This window comes from Condylura cristata, unplaced genomic scaffold, assembly GCF_000260355.1.
Source record: "Condylura cristata isolate star-nosed mole 26May11 unplaced genomic scaffold, ConCri1.0 scaffold00024, whole genome shotgun sequence".
Lineage (NCBI taxonomy): Eukaryota > Metazoa > Chordata > Mammalia > Eulipotyphla > Talpidae > Condylura > Condylura cristata.
The window spans coordinates 28,142,028-28,164,240 of NW_004567125.1; the positions used below are offsets into that span (position 1 = coordinate 28,142,028).

Below are 22,213 nucleotides of genomic sequence, written 5' to 3' on the forward strand. Positions count from 1 at the left end.
CAGTGCTGAGCTATAGTTTGCTGTGCCACCAGGGAGGGCCCTCAATGTTCTTTTCTTATGTTTTCTGCCCTCCACCTTGGTCACAAACAGAAAAGATCATCATTGAACTGAAAAAGAGAGTTTTAGCGCTCACCAGGGGCCCCCAAGCTTGCATGCTCTAGAGGGATCTAGCTATCTATCCCAGTAGTTAGTCTGAGGTGACTGCATGTAAATGGGGGCAGGGAACATGGTGCCCCCCTGTCTTACGAAGACACCTCTGTAACAGGAGCACTGCTCACACACTGACTTCCCAGTGGACAGGGAGGCTGCAGTGATTCACTCAATCTCTGTGACATAGTGTGGAAATGCAGGCAGGACTACTACATACTCATTTTCCAATAAGAAAATTATGGCATCAAGAGGTTACAAAGAAGTTAAGTGAACTTCTAGAAATAAAACACTTTAGAATTATGCAAGAACTTACTTGCATAAATAAATTAATAATGATGTAAAGGAAAGAATTTCCTTCCATGTCAAAAGGATTACCCTTTTAAATGCAAAAGAGGGGTAGCACTGAAGAAGGGAGGAATCTTTCATAGAATGTTCCCTGTGGGTCAGGCACCTTAAATATATTATTCCCTTTAATGTGATCCATATTATCAACCTCGTCTAATGCATGGATGGATCTTCACATAAACTGTTCAGCTGCGAACTTGTCAGCTGTTTCACCATCTGAAATGATCCGATCAAAATAACCCACATTCCTGGTCTTGTATATTTTTCAATGCTGCTGATCACTTTCTTTACCCCTGTTTCACAGTAGACTTTTAGGTTGGTTTTCATCAACTCGCTTAATTTAATGACTCACTGTGTTGCAGACATTGATGAGTGTGCTTTGGGTGGACACAGCTGCCACACGGGGCAGGACTGTGACAACACCATTGGATCCTATCGTTGTGTGGTCCATTGTGGAACTGGCTTTCGAAGGACCTCTGATGGACTGAGTTGTCAAGGTACAAAAACAGGAGCCTACTTCATTTTGATCATACTAAGAATTAAGATCTGCCTCTTGCATCATTTGTAGTAAACTCTATTTTGTAGCTCAAGCTTCTTGACAAGATATTTGGATATAATAGTACAAACCTATTTTAAATATTTTTAGCACAGTGATTTTGAAGAACATTTGCCTGTTATTTTTGAAAAAGGAGATTATATAACATGATCTAATAGAATCTATTTCATCAGATTCCATTGCACAAGACTACTAGAGTGTTTATTACAGGATTTTTCAATAGACTTTATTTTTTGAGCATTTTTATATCCACAACAACAAAATTAAGCGGAAAGTACAGAGAGTTCTCACGTACTCCCTGATCCCACGCATGGACAGCCTCGCCCACTAGCAACATCCACTCCAGAGGAGTATGTTTGTAACTATCAATAATCCTACTTTATCACCCAAAGTCCCTAGCTTATGCTAGAATTCACTCTTGATGTTACATCCTTGGGTTTTTACTAATAAATAATGACATATATCCCCCATTATATCATACAGAATAGTTCTACTACACTAAAATTCCTCTGTGTTATATCTATTCATTCCTCACTCTGTTCAATTTCTGGTAACCACTGATATTTTCACTCTGCCTTTCCCAGAATGTCACATAGCTGGAATAATAAAGTACATGACCTTTTCAGATTGACTGTTTTCACTTAACAGTGTTCATTTACAGTTCCTTTTTGTCTTTTCAAGACTTGATAGCACATTTCTTTCAAGCCCTGGGTATATTCCATTGTATGCATGTACCACAGTTGATTTGTCCAGTCACTTCCTGAGGGAATCTTGGTGATTCCATGTTTGGGCAGTTACAAATAAAACTGTTATCAGAATTTTTCATAGACAGAAACAATATACAAAACTGAATGTCAACCAGTGGTAAAAGACTAAAGGGATTAAGTACATTCATGCCATAAACCATTGTGCAGCCATTGTGAAGAGTGAGTTGACCCCTGTTGTTTGGCTTAGAGGAATTTCCATGATGACACCAACATATAGGAAAATATATACAACTTGTGTAGAAAAGATGATTAGCAAAACAAAAATAACTTAAGAAAGTGGAAATGGTTTTGTATGTTTGAGATGTGTGTGTATATGTGTGTTTGGGTGTGTATGTGTGTGTGCATAGAACAGATACATTCTTATTCATAGTAAATTGTTAATAACAGTTGGTTTTGGTTGGCATGAAGGATAAAAAGAGATGGGGTAAGAAAAAGAGGAAGAAGGGAAAAATGCACTGATAAAGTCTTTAATAGTATATCCCTCATTTGTGCATTTATGCTAACACATTCAAAGATACTGGAATATTAAATGCCTTAGATAGAAAATAAGTACAAAATAAGATATGGGTAATGTCAGGTTTGGGAATGCAAGATGAAGATGTGAAGAGCCTCAAATGAGAGGTTAGGAGTGAAGCAATGGGGATGTGGCAGGAGCTTGAGACAAGTTTTGTTACCATAGGACAAATTTAATGTACCTACAAACTTAAAAAATACACAAGACAAGGGAACGATAGATGGACCACAATCCTTATCAAATTTAATGTACCTACAAACTTAAAAAATACACAAGACAAGGGAACGATAGATGGACCACAATCCTTATCCTTAAAGAAGGACTGAAAAGCTAGGAAGTTTTCATAAAGGAACTTTTCTTAAATGAGAGATTTCTATTCCTTTGGGACTGAAAATACAAAATAATAATAACAAGCAAATACGCAAGACTTTAGGGACTTTATGTCTAGGCTTTGTTAATTATACTATGACTCAGGTAGTGTTTGGGAAAAATAATTTGGCAGTCACTACAGACAAGGAGAAATAAATGGTAAAATTGCTGCATTCAGTCTGGTGTAAGGTGATAAAGACTCGAGAAAGCCAATAGCAGTGGAAAATGGGGAAGAATAGTCCATTGCAAAAGACCTTAGCATTTTCCCCCACCACCACACCCCCCACTCTTCTCTTCCCTACTTCCACCTCCCTGCCTCTGCCTCACCTTTAGTATTCCTGTCAGCAACATTCCAAAGCTGAAACTTTCTAGAAACCAGAGTGGGAGACAGATGGCAAAATAAACTTAGAGGTGTGTTATATAGTTCTGAGTCGTCAGCAATGGTCTGTCAGGAGTCTTGAAGGCAGAGACCCTCTCTAGCAGTTAATTCTGTCAATGACTTGGCAGATTATCTGGAACAGATATATTGGATTAGTTTTAGGGAAGATACTAAACATGATAATGACCAATGATCATTGCAGTGTTAAACATTGGGATAAATTAATCCAGGTGTTCTAACACTATACAGTGAAAGTTTTGATTTATTTAACAGATATTAATGAATGTCAGGAGTCCAGCCCCTGTCACCACCGCTGTTTCAATGCCATAGGAAGTTTCCACTGTGGATGTGAACCTGGCTATCAGCTCAAAGGCAGAAAGTGCATGGGTAAGAATGGGCTTTAAATTAAGAGCAATGATAGCTTGATAACATTGTAACAGTATCTGATCTAATGAATATGCTATGTCCAGACTTGATTCATATATAGGACAGCTACTATGCCATATAATCTGCACACAAAAAGCAAAATGGAAACAAATGCTGTATTTTATACACTTTGTCTCCCAACTACAAAACCTTGTTGGTAAAATTTCCCCTACTTAGCAATTTTTTCAGATGTATATCATATAGGTATATAATTAAAGTTATAGATAACATGTATAATTTTTTATCTTCCTAGGAGGAGGAAGTGGTTGGTATGACCACCAGCTCTGTGAAGTAATGTTTTGGTTTTAGCTTTTAACACTCTGTTTTAAAATAAAGTGTGTTACAAACTTTCATAAAATTTAAACATTTAACCTTACAAAATGATTATACAATCGGTGTCTGTCTTAGTTACAATACCCTTAAAGTCCAGAGGTATAATTTATATGGAAAGTGGAAAAAATTAGTTTCTCAGTATGTGTGACCTTTATTCTTTTATCCAGATGTGAATGAGTGTAGACAGAATGTGTGCAGACCAGACCAGCACTGCAAAAACACTCGTGGTGGCTATAAGTGTATTGACCTCTGTCCAACTGGAATGACCAAAGCAGAAAATGGAACCTGCATTGGTGAGTATCTAACTATATTAATAACTGAGACCAGTTTGTCATCAACAAGCCAAGTGAGACATTCATTTTTTAAATGAATGATTCAGTGGGGAGGAGGAAGGAAGAAAACAAAGTGTAGAATGTGATCAGCAGACTGGGGTGGAAGAACATGGGGCCTGTGTGCAAGGTGGTGTGGCAATGTGCATCTGGAGAGGTGTGAACATCTGCCTGGGACTCACATGGAATCCAGTGTTACCAATGTAAACCAATGTTACCATATTTAAAAAAAGTTATGATTAAGGTAAATTTAATCTACCAAGAAAATTACTCTTTGCTGTAGGTGTTGCACGTCCAGTTTCTAGTATGTTTAGTTCTGGATAATGGTTATACCAGAAGATAGAAGCTCACCCTAAACACTTATGACCAAGTTGAGCTTCCAATGATTACACACTTGGTTTACCTAGTTCAATATCCAAATAAATTGTACTTCTAATATGAAAGTTGGCATTTACGCTTAGAATTTCATGGGGGAGGGGTGCAAAATATGTTTGTAGAGCCTATTAAACATTCAAAATATAGCTTCACTAGAACTAAATATTTTTTATATGTCGAAGCAATGATCAGGCATGGTACACTCTACTACTCCCTAATTGTATCTCTGTGCACACATTCTGTACCAGCCTGCACTAGTTAGCAAAGCAAGGAGAGGCAGGATTTACAAAAATGAAAGAGAATCACCCCTGCTATCGTGTACTTATAATCTATGGAATAGATTGGCTAACTCCACTCTCTTCACCAAAAGAAAAAAGAAAAAGATCTGTAATGAGGATAGTAAAACACTATAAAAGAAGTACAGACAAAATTGTATGAAAGAATGATGGTGTCTAATGAGAGTGCCTGTCAAAGGCATCACAGAAAGATCCCATTAAATATAGCCTCGAATGGTAGAACAGGTAGAAAAGGGAAAGAAAGAATGCTCTGTGTGAGGGAAAATAATGCACTAAAATTCATCTTTTCTGACAGCTCTCTGACCTTGGACAAGTCTTTAGATGACATAGAAATTTAGGACCCATTTTTAACTATATCCCAGTTTAGGGTCCCATTTTTTTAGAGGGATGATTTCAAAATATTGAAAAATGTATTAATAAAATTACAATATGCTGTAAATTTGTTTCAAAATAATATGATACATGAAAAGGGGATAGATAAAAATAAAAGGATACTGACCCCTTATTAATATGTGTTGAGGTTTATACGTGGTATGTGGAGGTTTAGTGCACTTCAAAAGAAAATTGAGGGGAGAATCAGATTTCAAAGATTCTTTTCAAAACCTCTATAAACATAGGTAGTTATGCTTGACTCAACAACAGCAGCCAACTTGGTACATCATCTACAATTATCTACATTGTAATCATTTTCAGAACTACTGGTTCTGAAATAGATTTGAGATAGACTGAGAGATCAAAAAGCTATTTAAGAAGCTACAGCAACAATATAGCTAAGTGGAAATGGGTAGTAGAGATAGGTGGGTTTGATGAACAAAGGCAAAATTACCCAGTCCTAGCAACTGGAGAAATAAGTTAAAGATGGCGCTGATATTTGCTATCTGATTGAGGTTTCTTCCCTGCAGGACTGGTAAGGCATGGGAATGGAGATAGCTAGCTTCTGGCAATGCTTCTAGTTCAGTAGCAATGTAACACTATTGCTCAAAATCTTTGTCAACAAGCTTACTAAGTCATTACTCCAGGATGGTCAGAGGAAAAGGGAGTATAAATAAGGGGGCAAAAAAATAATTAAGAATAAAACTAGTAAGAAGCAAAGAGGGCTAGGACCACTAAATAAGTATCAGAACTGGGACTTGAACCAAGGTTTTTTGATTCTAAATCCCAGCCACGTGGTAAGAAATGCAGCCTTTGACAGTTCTATAGTATGTTCATTTTCATTGTAATAACTTTAGGTGTTGAAAGGAAATGTTATTATTTGCCTCCATGTCTGTAGATATTGATGAATGTAAAGATGGGACCCATCAGTGCAGATATAACCAGATATGTGAAAATACAAGAGGCAGTTACCGTTGTGTATGTCCAAGGGGTTACCGGTTTCAAGGACTTGGAAGACCCTGTGTGGGTAAGTCTAAAGGAACTCTTAAATTGAGTAATAAAACTACTATTATAGTTACCTGAGCTAACAACTTGCTTCAGGTCATTCTCTCTCCTCAATGCTCCCTTACTATAATTAGGAGGTTAAGTTGGTTTAATACATAATTTGGCTTCTTCAGATACTTCATATTTAATTCAACTGATTCTGGCATTTCAAATAATAGCAATTATTATCACTTATTGTATACTCTTTTTACACATTATAACTTATATATAATTTAGCATTAGTCATAACAGTGACCAGCAGAATAAAATGTGTTCATTTGTTCACAAATTTGACCAGAAGTTGAATGTCAGACATGAGGCTGGTGATAGATCAATGAAGGACCTTTGCTTTTGAGAGATTAAAAATGTTAATTTTAACTTTTGCCTCCTGAAATAATTTTGAAAGATAAATATACTAATTTTATTCTGTATCTTCATGTTGTTTTGTTGTGTGCTACTCTGGTGATGAAGAAAAGAATTTGGGGTTGATCTTGGTTTTGATCATGGGTTTTCATTCATTTTTTCAGTTACAGAAAGTTGTGAATACATATGCTGTGTTGACCTACAGATAGAAAGAAGAATAACTTTCTTTAACATATTTTATGAGTTGTATCTTAATAATAAATGATTCTGTGCCTTCATTCCCTTCCTTTTTAATCTTTTGTAAAACAAAAATGTGCTTGGTCTGAGGATTAATTTAAAACATTAATTAAAAATCATGAATTAATTAGATTCAAGAGACAAAAAAAATGAAAATATTTGTAATCCTACCAGTATTTCTGCCCCTGAAACTTATAATTGTACAAAAGAGGCAATGGTGAGTAATTATGCAATTAACTAAGCTACATGCTTTGGAAGCAAGGGCAGAGCATTCACCATCCTGTGTATGCTCTCAAAATACTGCCTCTAATCTGGTTGGTATTAAAGTGTATTGAATTACGTTAAATGGAAATGTGTATATTCGTTTTAATGCAATAATGACTTCATTTTATGAATATACGTGTATATTTTAAAAATCTATTTAACTCTACCAATTTGGTTCTTAAAAGAAATTGTTTTCTAAACCAGTGAGGAGAAATAAAAATGTATCCGAGGGGAAATATTATAACCAGTGCAAATTTGAGACATGATTGTGTTCTTTCCTCCACTAACAGAACTAAGATTTCTATAAGCTTTGAACTCCAGTTTGTCTGGATTCAAGACCACATTTTTCCATTTGACCTTTTATGTTCTTTTGTACATGTGGAGCAGTCTTGAGGGAGAGTCACAGAATCTTTTTATGAATTCATAACTGAAACGATTAAAATTTTCTCAAGTTCACAGCCATTGAGAAATGACTTGTATTCCTGACTTTGGAGAGTAACATAATGTCCTCAGTGTGTTTCACAGACTGATTCTTTATCCCTGTGTTTTGTGTGTGTATGTGTGTTTTTTTTTTCTCTTTTTTATGTATCATGGCACACGAGCAGACATTAATGAATGTGACCAAGTGCCTAAACCTTGTGCGTATCAGTGCTCCAACACCCCCGGCAGCTTCAAGTGTGTCTGTCCACCAGGACAACATTTATTAGGGGACGGGAAATCTTGCGCTGGATTGGAGAGGCTGCCAAATTATGGCACTCAGTACAGTAGCTATAACCTTGCTCGGTTCTCCCCTGTGAGAAACAACTATCAACCTCAACAGCATTACAGACAGTACTCACATCTCTACAGCTCCTACTCAGAGTATAGAAACAGCAGGACAGCTCTCTCCAGGACTAGAAGGACTAGTAGGAAAACTTGCCCCGAAGGTTCGGAGGCGAGCCAAGACACTTGTATAGGTAAATGTCAGCCATCTTATGTTTCCTTTCTGTGGGCTCCCTTAGGGACCAGAGTGTAAGCATATGTATAGCACCCCTAGTAGTTTGGGTGCAGTGAGTTATATCTGATCCCAAATCGTGGATCACTCTGTTTCAAGACATTTACTCTGGCATCTAAAAGTATTACAAATTATATTCAAATCAATGATGGGTTTACATATGTGCATTCTAGTAACATTGTCTCATATTAAGTTTCTTTTGATCATCCCTGAAAGTGTTAGTAAATTTAATGTTACAGAGAAATAAATTTCAGTGCTTTACAGACTGTTTTTTAAACAGAATGTGCATATTGTCACATAACAGAATGGCATTGGATTATGATTGTATCTGATTGATTCCAAAGCAATGGGTTAAAAGTGGAAGTTTCAGCTACTCACTCAACTGTTATTCTCTATGACAACACTCCCCATAGAACTTTTCAGTTCAATTATTTTGTATATATATGAATCACTGAAAAGATAATGTGAGTCAGAACAAAATTAAGTTGCTTCCCTCACTCTAAAAGCCATGCTTTCAGTATTTTGATCTGTACTCACAAGTCTGTGTAATTTGTTTACAAAAGTGAGGAGCAATTTTCAACTCAAGAATTGAGACATTGTTTTCAGTTAAACTGCAAACATTACCATCTGTCACTCATTTAATTTTATTTTCTGTGAGTGTCCATACTTTGCATGTTTTTAAGTTTATTCAAAAGGATAAATTAGCAAACATGAATTAAGCCCGCTATTCCTTAGATGAGAGGGAAAAAAAGAAGGTGGAGGAAGGGGAGGAAAAGTGAAATCCTTGTAAAGTTTGAAAACCTCTATGCCAACCTCATTTTTCTACATTTGTGTGTTTTCTAGACTTTCCTTACTCTCTCCTAAATATGGATTCTGTTAAACATTTCTTTCATACGTTTCAAAACACCTTCTCTTTCTGATTTCAGTTTTGATAATTTCCTTAGCCTTTTGAAGCTCTCTTCCTGCATTATCATTTCTCAGTGCCTCCACTCTTAGATGAACCCAGCTTCTCATATCTTCTCTACTCAATTGGCCCTCAAAAACTCTGGATAATTAAACTTTAATCTTTTTTCTTTGAGTTCACTTCTGCATGTCCTGATATACCTAAAGCTTAATATGCCTGATGTGATCAGTTTCCTTGAAGTGAAACAGAGATTGTTTCTTTCATCCTTAAGCTTCAAGCATTTTTGCTCCCATTTAACAATTCTCAACATCTGCTCCATGTGGTTAAACACTGTTTACTAATTAAACATATGGACCCTATCCCATTTTCCTTACTAATACATCAGACAGCATACATTTATCAAACAAGCTAATATATCCACTTGTTCCAAACTGTTCTGGGTTTGGGAATCTTTCATACCCACAATTTTGATCTTACTCTGTTAGCTAAGATTTTATTCTTTTGTTGACAGAATTAATATCTGACAATTTGTCTTTCAGTCCTTCTGAACAATCACTACCATGAAGAATTTCCATTTCTTATTAATCCCACCATCTACCTTCCTTTTTTCAAACAGGCTCTTTTACACTTTTCTGTCTTAACTCCCCTGTTCCCCTATTTGTGTTTTTGCTGTGATGAACAAACACCCTATACACACCATCTGACTGATTTTGTCTAAATCATCTGAAGGTCTATGTCATTTAAAGAATTTGCCTGTAACTAATAACCCAATTTTCAATTTTTCACACTACTATCTCTATCCCCTGTAACTCCATCATAGTCTTATAAATATATTCTGTGTCTTTGTGTTTATATACACGTATTTTATGTTTTCAAGCATTATTTTCCCTGTACCACAAACTTTTTGAGGGTAGCTACTGATTCAGAGTAAAGATAAATCTTGGAGACTCTAACATAAATTTCTATAACTATTCAACTACGGCCATTTAAGTTTCATTTTGGAGAAATTAATAGTCTTCAACATTTAGAAGTAGTATGGCATTTTGTAGTATTGATACCAATAAAAAAAATTTACACTATGGCTGCAGACAGTCTTGAGTTATATGACAATAAACACCAAATACCTTTAATGAACCATGTGGGGGGAGACAACTTACAAAAGAATCAAGTTAATACTAGGATTGTTGGATTGAGTCTAAAAATTTAGCTCTTCAAGACACTGATTCCAAAACTTAACAGAAAAAAAATGAATATTTCATTGCTTCTGGATGCAAAAGTAACGTTTGGGATCACTTTAAACTTCGTGCTCTGGGAAATACAGTATTGACTAGTTGGAGTTCCACATCATTTGTTGTTATTTTAAGTCAAAGCAAATTATATAGGGAAAAAGTAAATATAACCTAGTTCTAGAATGAATGCTTTGGCTAATTAAAATGGGGTCAAAAACACTGACAAATATTTGATGAGCATTTATCATTGATAGATTTTGAATCATTGTAATAGTATTGTGAACATACACAAAGTTTGCAAAATTAACAGATCCTTTTGCTCTGAGTCATCCCCCAGGTTTCGCTTGGTCTTCTCTTCACTCCACCTTCTAGCACACCTGTTCCCATCTCATCTCCTGATCTTCTCATCTATCACTAGTTAGTTGGTTTATATGCAGAAATTGTGTGTACATTCTAATATTGATCAAAACAAAAACACAATTGGGGTGAGAAATCTGAGACCTCCCAAATGACTTCACATAGTCTGAAGCAAATGTAAATTAATTTGTAATTATCATCTATTTTTACTCTCCTTTTTGTTGCCATTTTACTGACTATAATAGTAGCAAGTGGATAACTCTTTATAGCTTATAAAATACTTTCCCATACATTACTGCATATGAACTTTTGAATATACCTTCTGAAGTAGGGAGACTGTCTCAATACAACTGAGACATACTGAGGTCTTGAGGAGTTAAGTTCCCTGTCCACATAATTAGCAAAAATATCCATAGATAGCTATAGGTAGATATAGATAAATACATATGCAGTTTTTATTAGTGCTTAATTATGTAAAGTTTGATAAATACCCCTATCACAAATGTAAAAACAGTTCCACTTGGTGATATCTGTGTATGGGAAAGCCATTCATGAGTAATAGGGGAAGGTATAATTAGACATAGCTATTTTAATTAGACATAGCTAAAGTTTAAATAAAAGTTAATGTTTCTTTTCACAATTAACCCCAGTAGAATCTGTGTCTTTTAGGTAACTTACATTCTTCTGTCAAGACGTTAGAAAATCGGTAGGTTAGAATCTCATACAAATCAGTCTCCTCTGTTATTCCACACTGTGGAATCTCATACAAATCAGTCTCCTCTGTTAGCCACACTGGGGCTTTAGCTTATCTTTGCTCATACACAAAAGAGAGGTTCACAATTGATAACATAGTACAGATTATATTGGGCTTTTTTGAAAACAGATCCTGAAATAAACAACTTTGGGAATGTGTAACTATATGAATGTAAAATCACCAAGATCTTTACCATTTTATGTCAACAATTTGTTTGTTTGAAGTTGTCTCTGCCACCCTCTCTGCCTTTGTTTTGCATGGTTATACACTTTGCTTGCTTTCTGCACAGATATTGATGAATGTGAAAATAGAGACACCTGCCAACATGAGTGTAAAAATACTTTTGGAAGCTATCAGTGTATCTGCCCACCTGGCTATCAACTCATGCTCAATGGAAAAACATGTCAAGGTAAGAAAATGGGTGAGATTTTTAGTGTTGCAACTTAATATGAAACTGATATCACAGAATATGAGATATTAAGTGTTTTCCCTCTGTTTGAAGAATCAGTCTACTAGTTGTTCTCAGCTTTCCTCTTTCCATTGATCAGACATCTGTAAGCATTGATTTGCATGTAGTAACAAAATAAAAGAATATGACAAGTATTTTTGGTGTGAACATACTAGTAGAAGCAGCAAAGTCTAAACCACTGTATTATGTGTGTGTGTGCTCACTGTATGCTCATATATGTATATGTATATAAGTACTAAATAAAGTAGGCCTCTTCAAATGTTTTTTTTTTTTCACATTCAGCTAAGATGGAAGAGAAAATGGAAAGAGTGCTCAGTAAAGTTCCCACAGGGTTAGGCATTATTTTATACTTTGTCTTAGTGCCCAGTGAGTAATGGACCAGATAATCCATTCATCCTTTGAGACTACAAATGAGAAACAGTCCCATGCTAGCATAGCAGGATGCAAAGACTTTGAACAAATAAATAATATACAGTCTTTTCCCTTTAGGATCTTAGTCTAGTGGAGACATGTCAACAAGTACATAATCAGCATGCAAATTTATGTGCAATGATTTTGGATAATATATATGATGATAGAAAACAGTATCAATCTAATTAATAGTACTTTCTATACAAAAAATGTGAAAGGAACATTGTAGTTTGGTAAGGTTTATTATATTGTTATGGGTACTTAGATTTTTTTTTTTAAGTAACGATAAAAACCTTGAAAATCTAGGAGTAGGTCTTAATAAGCCTCCAAATTTTATCAGTCTTTGTTGTGTACAAACTTTATCCCTTTCTAAAGGTTGTAAATTAAATATCCATAGGTACTTTTTAAGCAGTAGTTGAATTTTCCCTCTCTTGAGATCCATAGACTAACTAGATGGGACCTCAGGGGAGAAGTGTCCCTGGGAGCAAGACCAGAAGACAGAATGGCTTCATCTAAGCAGGGAAGCTTTCTCACTCCTATCCCCTCACCATTCTTCCAAACATAGTCCCCAAGAACCCCAGCTGTATTGTGTTGGCTGCAGAAGAAAAGTGGACACAATGACAGCCTTTGCCTCCAATTGTCAATGACCAAATGTTTATTTAGCACTTACACTGCACAGAACATTACACTGTGATTCCAACTACAGAATAACATTATAGTCTTACTTTTTTTTTTTCCCAAAATGACTTATCTCACGTTAATCAGCAATACAGAGTGGATACAATAATCAGTATCCATTTTGCAGAAAATAAAACTAATTCTCAGGAATTATATGGGCCTCAGTGTCATAGACCAATCAAGAGCAACTAGGACATGATCTCAGTTCTCATGATGTCTAGAATCGTCCTTTGTCTCTATCATCCTATCATGCTCTGGACGTAGGTTCCCTGGATGTGACAGAAAGAAAAAGTGAGGTCACTTACATTGTCTGTGTTTCATAACTTTGCCCCTCTCTTCAACCTAAGAATCCTTTTGAAGAGATGGCAGTGTCAGCACTAATACTGTATGTCAGCACCAAGGAAGGAAGCAGGGTGGATACTGAAGTATTTGGAATAGCCAACTAGACTACAAAACCCTTCAGCCAGAATTTTAAGGTTATATTATGTCATTTTCTCATTAGAAGATTTTTCTTCTTTTCTAACATATGCCAATGAGCTTTTTAATTGCTCTTGTCACTCATTCAGTTCAAAACTTTTTTAGTGTTCATTTGTGCTTCAGAGAGTGGAAAATAATGAGAACAAATCAGAAACAGGTGGCATTTGAAATGTTTGCAATTTAAATGAGTTACATATTTTTGTGGTTTAAAAAAAACATGAGAGAAAACAATTATGTCCTTTTAAAGAGCCTTTACTCTAAAGAATAACTTGGCATTCTCTTTATAGCTTTAGAAAGTGATTGAGGCATTTATGGGAACAAAAGACTGCTTTTCATTCATATATGCATTTTTGGAGCCTTTTACATTAGTGGTAAAAATGTCACTAATAAAAGGGAAATTAAAGTGATTTTGACACTGAACAAGAACAGAGTCCAGTCGCAAGTGCAAATCACCAGACTGAAAAATGAAAAACAAAAGATCACGACTGATTATGATTTGCCTAAGCAGCAGAAGAAACTAAAAGATCCTTCTATTAATTTTAAGCACCTCATTCTAAAAACTCAGAAATACCTTGCTGGCATTGTATGTGAAATGTCTTCTATTTGCATTTTTAAAGTAATCTTTGCTTGTCAATCTGACCTGCTCTATTCTTTCTACATATAAGACAAATGCTTCAAGTATGTTTTTCATAAATTATATTTAGTGTATCTGGAAACATTGATTAAATGCACTTATATGCTCCCTCTTAAGATATATAATAGTTGTTCAGCTCACCTTGGTTTTGTTCTCTTCTAGCAATATGTTATAAAATGCTTATACTTTAATTTCTATCATCATAATTTTCTTATAGTACTTAATAAAAACCAGACATCACCACCTTGTCAGTTAACAGAAGACAGTTCTATCTTTTCTGGCTTATTTTTCCATTAAGCACAGCTATATTGTTTGATAGACTACATTTTATTAGAGGGTTTATTATTTAAACGAGATGGGCTGTAAATATAAAATACATGACAGATTTCAAAAAATTAGCATAAAAATAATGGGAAACTTCTTATTAATAACTTTATGGTCAAAATAGCATTTTGGCTATTTGAAATTAAACTGAATATAGTATTACGATTAATTTTACTTTGTTGACAAGATGAAAGAAGACTAAATTTCTTCCACATTTTTCTAGGAAACTTTCACATCATTCTGAGATAATCTTATTTTGTCAGAGATGAAGCATTTTTGACAGATAAAGTCTTAATTTGAAATTGGTTTACAAAAACAATAGGGAAGACAACTGAAATAAACACTTTTCCATCATGTTCCATTCCTGTTGGAAAACTTGTCTTAATATAAAACTAGTAAGAGAAACTAGTAATAGAAACTTGTCACTACACCTAAGTAACTAAAAGTCAAATGAACAATTTATTCCAGTCTTTTTACTTTTACATTTAAAGTCAATAATTAAATTGCCATTTCCTTATCAACCAATAAATTTGGAAACAAAAATGCTCACTTTTTGTCTTTTTTTTTTTTTAATGAAACCATTAGCTTACAACATGGTATAGGTTTCTGGTATGCATATTTTTGCCACAGCACACACACAGTGTCACCACCAAATCTAGACACCATCCACTGCCCATCTGCTGGCTTTGTCTACTCACTCCTTCTCCTTTTTTCCCACTGATAGGATGTCAAAATGTAAGGGTTTGCTTTTGTTTTGTTCGTTCAGTGCCTTTTTCCTTTATATACCACAAGTGATTAGATCGTATGAGATTTGTCTTCTCATTTTGATTTACTTCGCTTGGAAAATATCCTCAAAATCCATCATGTTATCACAAAGGGCAAAGGTTTCATCTTTTTAATGACTGAGTAGCACTCTACTGTGTGTATGTACCACATCTTCTTTATCCATCATCAGGCATTTGGGTATTCCCTTATCTTGGCTATCATGAACTGTGTTGCCAAGTACATAGGGATGCATATATCTTTCCTAATTATTGTTATCTACTAAAATGCTTATTTTTGGCACAGCAATGCAAGAGTAAACGATTCAAAATAAAATTTGACATTACCTTTGATAATATACTGTCTTCTGGAATTTCTTATCTCTTTACTTTTCTTTATAGCAATATTTCAAGTTATTTAAGAATTCAGAAAAGGATTTCACAACTTTAATCCAAGACTAATATAAATAGCACCATATACATTTACTATATAATGTACCTACCAGTTCACGTATTACTGTGAAATAACATCACAGTTACACATGGCCATTGATCTTAGCAACAATTCCATGATAAAAGTATATTTGACCTGTACTTTTAGGTCAAAAGTACATTTGAACTTCAAAGTTTTGAAGCTGCAGATTTACCTCCCTCAATCAAAGAAGGATGACCACAACATATGTCATTTAAAGGTTTTTAATCCTTGTTCAACCAATCAGCTTGAATGTTAGAAAAAGTCTAAGGTCATGTTTCTGTTCAGATAAAAGAATTAATAGTTGTCACCATGACAACCAGCTCATTTGTGAAATCTAATATAAAATTAAGACCTATGACATTTGGTTTGTCCACATGGTTATATGACAGGCCCACCTCTATCAATATGCATTTCCAGTGTACTCACACTTCATGTGTGTGTTATAGCATTTTATTCCTGGGTATGGTAAAAACACTCAGGATTAGTGGAAATCTTTTGTGACATGTAAAATAGGGAAGGAGAGTTCCAGGCACCGGAAGTTCTGAGGCAGATTGTTTTTTGGAAGGAAAATTATGGAAAATGAGGATCTGGATGAAATCAATTCCTGTGAATATTTGCCTTCTGTCATAGTACTGGAAGGCTTTCACCAGGGAAATGTAGATACCACAGTGTGAAAATGTTGTTCTAAAATATAGTTCTTAACTTTGGGATCTGAAAACCCATAAAAATTTTGTTGATCTCTATGGAAAATGTTTCTAGAAAAATCTATCATTCTCAGTCTTGTTCTACCATCTCACTATTTCACTGTTTTCCCTACTCCCCTCTCTCTCTCTAACATACATGCATACACACACACAAATGACATACTTATTAGCAGAATACACACAAAATGAAGAGTATTACATTTTTTTTAGATTTATTTATTTATACATGTAATAGCTGGGGTGTAGGCCAGAGGTGCAGGAGTGGGTGAGAGGCAGAGTGGGAAAAAAAAACAGATTGACTGAAATACGCTGTTGAGGAGAACAGCAGATGGTCAGGAGAGATCTGCTGCACCATGTGGGTCACCTCCCTGGTCAGGGATCGAATTTGTACTGCAGTGGCTGAGACTTAACCCCTGCTGCCACTTTATGGTTAAAGAAACTTAGGCACAACTACCCAGCTCCTTCACCAAACTAGCTCACACAGTCCAGTGAGACAGGCACCGCCCTAGTGGTCCAAGGGCTGGTTCTGCCCAAGTACTGATATTTCACGCTCCTGGTCTTTCACTAGATGTCGATGAGTGTCTGGAGCAGAATGTGCGTTGTGGGCCAAACCGCATGTGCTTCAACATGAGAGGAAGCTACCAGTGCATCGACACACCCTGTCCACCCAACTACCAGCGGGATCCCGTCTCAGGGTACGTCTTGCCTTCTCTTTCCAGACATGCTTCTGAAAATCTTTCTTCTGCTCTTTTTAACCAACAAACCCCTGTCTGTGGTCATGCTGACCTCCTAGGAAGTAAATAACCCCAGGGAAAATGGGGTGACAAGCATGTTTCTTCTTCATGGACTGGGCAAGAAATGAGACGTCTGCAGTCTAAATGATCACTCTGGCTGCCAGAGCTTCAAGGGTCATCTCTCCAGCATGTCATCCACCTTCAACTTCTAGAATTCTGTCTCAGCAGTAACCATTTCAAGGGCTGAGGCACCTGCCTTTCTTACAGTTTTCTGGTTTCCCTCATGTGCCCTCAGGGTGTTCAGGGCCCTTGGCACATAGACCGTGAAGACAGCCCTTGGCTGTTAGTGTGATGACTCGCGGTGACATCGTGAGAGATGGAAATGAGCAAGGATGAGTCAATAGTCTGCAAGTCCTTGTGCCATTTTGCTTACTGTTCCTGCTGGCTCAACAGTCTTTTCTAGTTCTGAATAACCCTCTCTTCTATTCTCCCTTCCCTTACAAGAATGTTATTCTCTGTTCAGGCACCCAGTTAAGGAAGTGAAATAGATAAAACGGTCATCATGACTAGGCCCTGCTAATAAGGTGGTTCTGAAGCCAAATGCTGGCCAGAGCTCACACTTAGTTTTTCCTCTCAGCAGTGACACCAAGTTCCTGTAACACAGTCAAGTGCAGCCGGTCCAGGATCCACCAAAGCCTATTCATAAGCATCTGGAGGAATAGGAAGGGGGAAAGGGAAAAAATTAAAAATATAGACTTATGAAACTTCTAAAAATACTAGACTGAAGTATCCATATTTTCAGAAAATGGTCCTTTGTGCATTATTTTAATTTTACTCTTTATTACCAGTGATTTCTGGCAGATAATTTAAAAGTCTCGATGACTCAAAACCATGCTGTGTAGGCTCTAGTAAAAGAAAATATAGTACTTTTCACTTAAAATAGTATGGAAAGCAAATACAAATGAAACTTTTCTTTCCAGAACTCCTAATAGATCTTTTCTTCTTTTTAGAAAAATTAACCAAGCACCAAGACAGTCTATTTCTTAAATGGTATTCCTGTCTTGACAAACTATTTGTTTCCAATATATGTGTTGATGCTGTTATTTCCAAAACTGACTATTCATTTTAAAGATACCCTTGTGGTATTCTCGCTTACTTTAGTGGTTCAAAAGCTGCTGACTTTAATGACGCTGAGAGACGCTTTTTGCTGCTAGAGCCGTGTACTCTCCTAGCCATCTGGCATCTGGTTTGAGTTAATGACCCAGAACATGGGGTAAGCCTGTTGCTCTCAGTCAAACTGTCTCCTGCCTTTAATGCCTCCAAGTTGTCAAGGATCCTGACCACCTGCCTCATGCTTCTCCTACTTCCAACCCAGATAACTATATGCACGTCATGTGTTTGCTGTCCTTAGGTTCTGCCTCAAAAACTGTCTGCCCAATGATTTGGAATGTGCCTTGAGTCCATATGCCTTGGAATACAAACTGGTCTCCCTCCCATTTGGAATAGCAGCCAATCAAGATTTAATCCGGCTGGTTGCATACACGCAAGATGGAGTCATGCACCCCAGGACAACGTTCCTCATGGTCAATGAGGATCAGTCTATTCCTTTTGCCTTAAGGGATGAGAACCTGAAAGGTGTGGTTTACACCACAAGACCTCTGCGAGAACCAGAGACCTACCGCATGCGGGTTCGAGCATTATCCTACAGCGCCAATGGAACCATCGAGTATCAGACCACGTTCATAGTCTATATAGCCGTGTCTGCCTATCCATTCTAAGAAGCTCCCCAAAGCCTAATCTACATATTTAAACTGCATTAATCATGGGAAACAAGTCCCCTTCCAGATTACTGTCTCCTGAACAGTTGCAATTTCGGCAGCTTGAAAATGGTGCTCTGCTCTGTTCTGCATGCCTTCCTTGGTACTGCTGAGGTATTTCATGATCCCACCATGCTCGTATCTTTTGGTTAGGTCTAGAAAAGTCCCTTATTATTTTCTTTATTTATTACACTGGAGCATTTTTCTTTCCAAAGATCATTCTGAACATCTAACAGGACAAATCAGTGATGTTTTAAATTTTATGGTAGCGCCATAGCTTAGATTAACTTCTTAAAAACATTCAAAGTCGGGATATTTGAGCATTTGATCGTTTTTGGAATAATAAAACCAGTTACTGTGTTCCTTTATCCATGTTGGCTGAGTAACACATGAAGATTTTTTTAAGTATTGATATTTTATAGTAAGACTTATACACCTATTTTTATTTTAAGGAAAAATAGAAACACAGCTCATTTTAGAAATATAGTGCAACTTCTAGAAAGTTTTTATTTTTTATCCCAAATGGTGCTTATTCTGACTAAACATCCAAAATAAGAGTATTATTTTTAGTAATTTTATGAAATTAACTGAACCACTTATGATAATAGGAAAAAATAAGACTTTGTCCTCAAATGATCACTCATGGCGTGGATCTTTGCTCTAAGATTTTGTTATAAACTTCCATGCATATAGCTCCATACTTTTACATTCCAGCATTTTAAGAAATTTTCCTGTAAATTGGAAATAATTTTTTTCAAATATCAATGGGACAGTATTCTTTTCTTGAAAATCTCATCTTCAAATTAGCATTAATGTTAAACGTCAATACACTGTACATGGTGGTAACAGACTCTGGAAGCAATTGCCAAGATGTATTCTATTTTTATGAAGTGTATATATGTTACCTTAGTGTGTATTTTCTATATAGTATCTTGATGGACTCATATAAAATTATTTTATAAAAAATACTATGTTACAGTAAGACCAATCTAAATAAAATTTTCACATGCTTTTTCTTAACTTTTTTAAAAGCCTAGCATTTGTTTCTTTCAGCTATAACAGGTATTAAAGTTTATGGTTACATATACATCTGCATCTATGGTATGCCTATAATAATATAATCATCACAACAACTCTTGAAATAGGTAGTGTGAGTCGTATTTTATAGCTCAGGATCCTGGGACTCAGTAACTTATAAAAATTCCGTAAGATGACAACTAGTTAGTTAAACTAATTAGGTAAGCTAGTTAGCAGAACACACTAATAACAAGAAAAGCCTGCAGAAAGGTTCCACCTTCTATCTCTTATAACTTCAAGCCCAGTGATACCCATTGCATGACAATTTTCTTACCTACCTAAGCAGTTTTTATAGCTTATTTCAGGTGAGTTCAAGGTAGTATCATAACCTAGAGTCACATTATTCAAAGAAATCTGGAAAAATCATCTAGTCTACTCTGTCATTCAAACAGATGATTGTCTAAGTTGGTATTTACTAAACAATATTCTATAGAACTATGGTCAGTGAAGGTACTTTATTTCAGCTGGGTTCCGTGGTCAAAGAAGTTGAGAAAACTGATATAGCATGTCTTATTAAATAGTTACTGTGAACAGTGACACTTAGTGGATCTTAAAAGCTAAATAGGAAACAATTATTTAATTTGTACATGTCAACATTTTACAAAATATTTAATTATAAACCTTTGTCCCCTAATGCATGGTAATACCTCACTGAACACTTGGGTAAATGTTAGTTTAGTACAGTCAAGACATGTTCTTGATTCCTCAGTTCTTAGGAAGGGCACTTTATGGCCTGCCATGGTAAACGGTTCCAGCAAGTGTGAGCTTCTTTCTAAAATTAAACCATATTGATTTTTTTCATTTCCTATGTCCAGTTCTCTGCAGTTAAAGAGAATGGCTAACAATGAGGCCATGAGCTATTGTGTAATCCTTAGTAGGAAAGGTCTTCTTATGATATTACTTTGAATCTGGAAATTTCTTTGCAGAATCAGAAGATCCAGACAGTTTCTTGACTTGAAGTACTTTAGCAAACTTTAAGTTCCTTCTCCTGAGTACTCCCTGTAGAACACCTGCAGACTTTCCCCCATGGTATGTGGCAAAGCTGTGAGGAACAGTCCACGAGCTACTGCTGGTCTCGTGAGCCTCCAAATTTCCCAAATAACCCTCATAGAATGACAAGCAGAAAAGGGAAGGTCTCCAGAGGAAAGAAATCAAGGGGACGATGTGACCTCTGATAGAAAATAGTACACTCAACTAAATACAATCCTTTACATGTCAGATAAAGCGTTACATGTAAGTATTACATTAGTTAAATATTATATATAGTATTACATGTAAGGATTGTATGTCGATATAATGTCACTAGTATTAACAGAATGTGTGATCTACAATGGATTAATGAACTTTTATTATAAAGGGAAGTAAATATTTTATGGTCTATAAGAATAAATATTATAAAGTCTATAAGCAGTACGATTTCTGTTGCTGCTACTCAACATGTCCTTTTTTGCCTAAAAGCAGCCATATGTAATATGTACACTTATATTCCAATATCACTGTTTACAGAATTAGTGTGAATGTGATCTACACAATGAGTATGATTGTTTTATCATCTCAGCTCAGAGATAACAAGAAATGGCTCTGATAAGCTTGGTAACATAAGTCTGTGTCTGCCTGTGATGTGCAATCCTAGCAACAGCTCCAGAACCCATTCTGTCTACATCAGCCCAACCTGCAGACTCAGCCGCCACTACGTTAGCAATCACAATCAAGCCCTGCAGTCCCCCACACACATAGGAATATGCTTTGCAGGGCTAGGTAACAATAAATTATCATTTTGCATTTCAGTCCATCTGGGAGAGAAAGGTAGCAAAGATACGAACGATACTTCCTTCTGCGATAAAAACCCCTTTGTCCAATTGACTACTTGATATTTTCTCTTAGCTATGGCACAGCCAATTCAAACATATCCATCAAGCTCTGGTTGACCCAAGTCATGCTAACATATTTCTCACTCCCTCGCAATTTTCTAGCTACAGTGGTCATGTGATTCCATTTGTCTAATAGAAGCAGAAGCCACTTAATGAGAGTTTTGGGAAATGACTTTAGAGAAGGTCTTGGTCATATGCCACTCTGCCCTTGTGCCCTTTCCCATAGTTGCACACATAGAATTTAGACAAATTTTTATAGCCATCTTGCAACAATAAGGCAATGGTGCTGAAGATGAAGATCTCTGTCCTGAAGATGGAAGAGGGAAGAAAAGGCTGGAAGCTTGTGCACCATGGCTGAAATGCTGGAATAACTTTTGGCTGGATGAGGTTAATAAACTCCTTAGTATTAAAGCCCTTGGTTTTG

General features: G+C 36.0%; 1 protein-coding gene across 1 annotated transcript in view; it reads left to right on the plus strand.

Moving 5' to 3' along the window:
• HMCN1 (hemicentin 1) overlaps nucleotides 1-19,839 on the plus strand; it is a 442,964-nt gene extending 423,125 nt beyond the window's left edge. The window contains exons 98-105 of the mRNA XM_004688154.2: nucleotides 858-992; nucleotides 3,354-3,467; nucleotides 4,007-4,132; nucleotides 6,110-6,238; nucleotides 7,725-8,075; nucleotides 11,647-11,766; nucleotides 16,859-16,985; nucleotides 18,436-19,839. Coding sequence (XP_004688211.1) covers nucleotides 858-992; nucleotides 3,354-3,467; nucleotides 4,007-4,132; nucleotides 6,110-6,238; nucleotides 7,725-8,075; nucleotides 11,647-11,766; nucleotides 16,859-16,985; nucleotides 18,436-18,802 — 1,469 coding nt within the window. The 3' untranslated portion in view covers nucleotides 18,803-19,839. The remainder of the gene's footprint in view (nucleotides 1-857; nucleotides 993-3,353; nucleotides 3,468-4,006; nucleotides 4,133-6,109; nucleotides 6,239-7,724; nucleotides 8,076-11,646; nucleotides 11,767-16,858; nucleotides 16,986-18,435) is intronic.
• The last annotated feature ends 2,374 nt before the right edge of the window (nucleotides 19,840-22,213 follow it).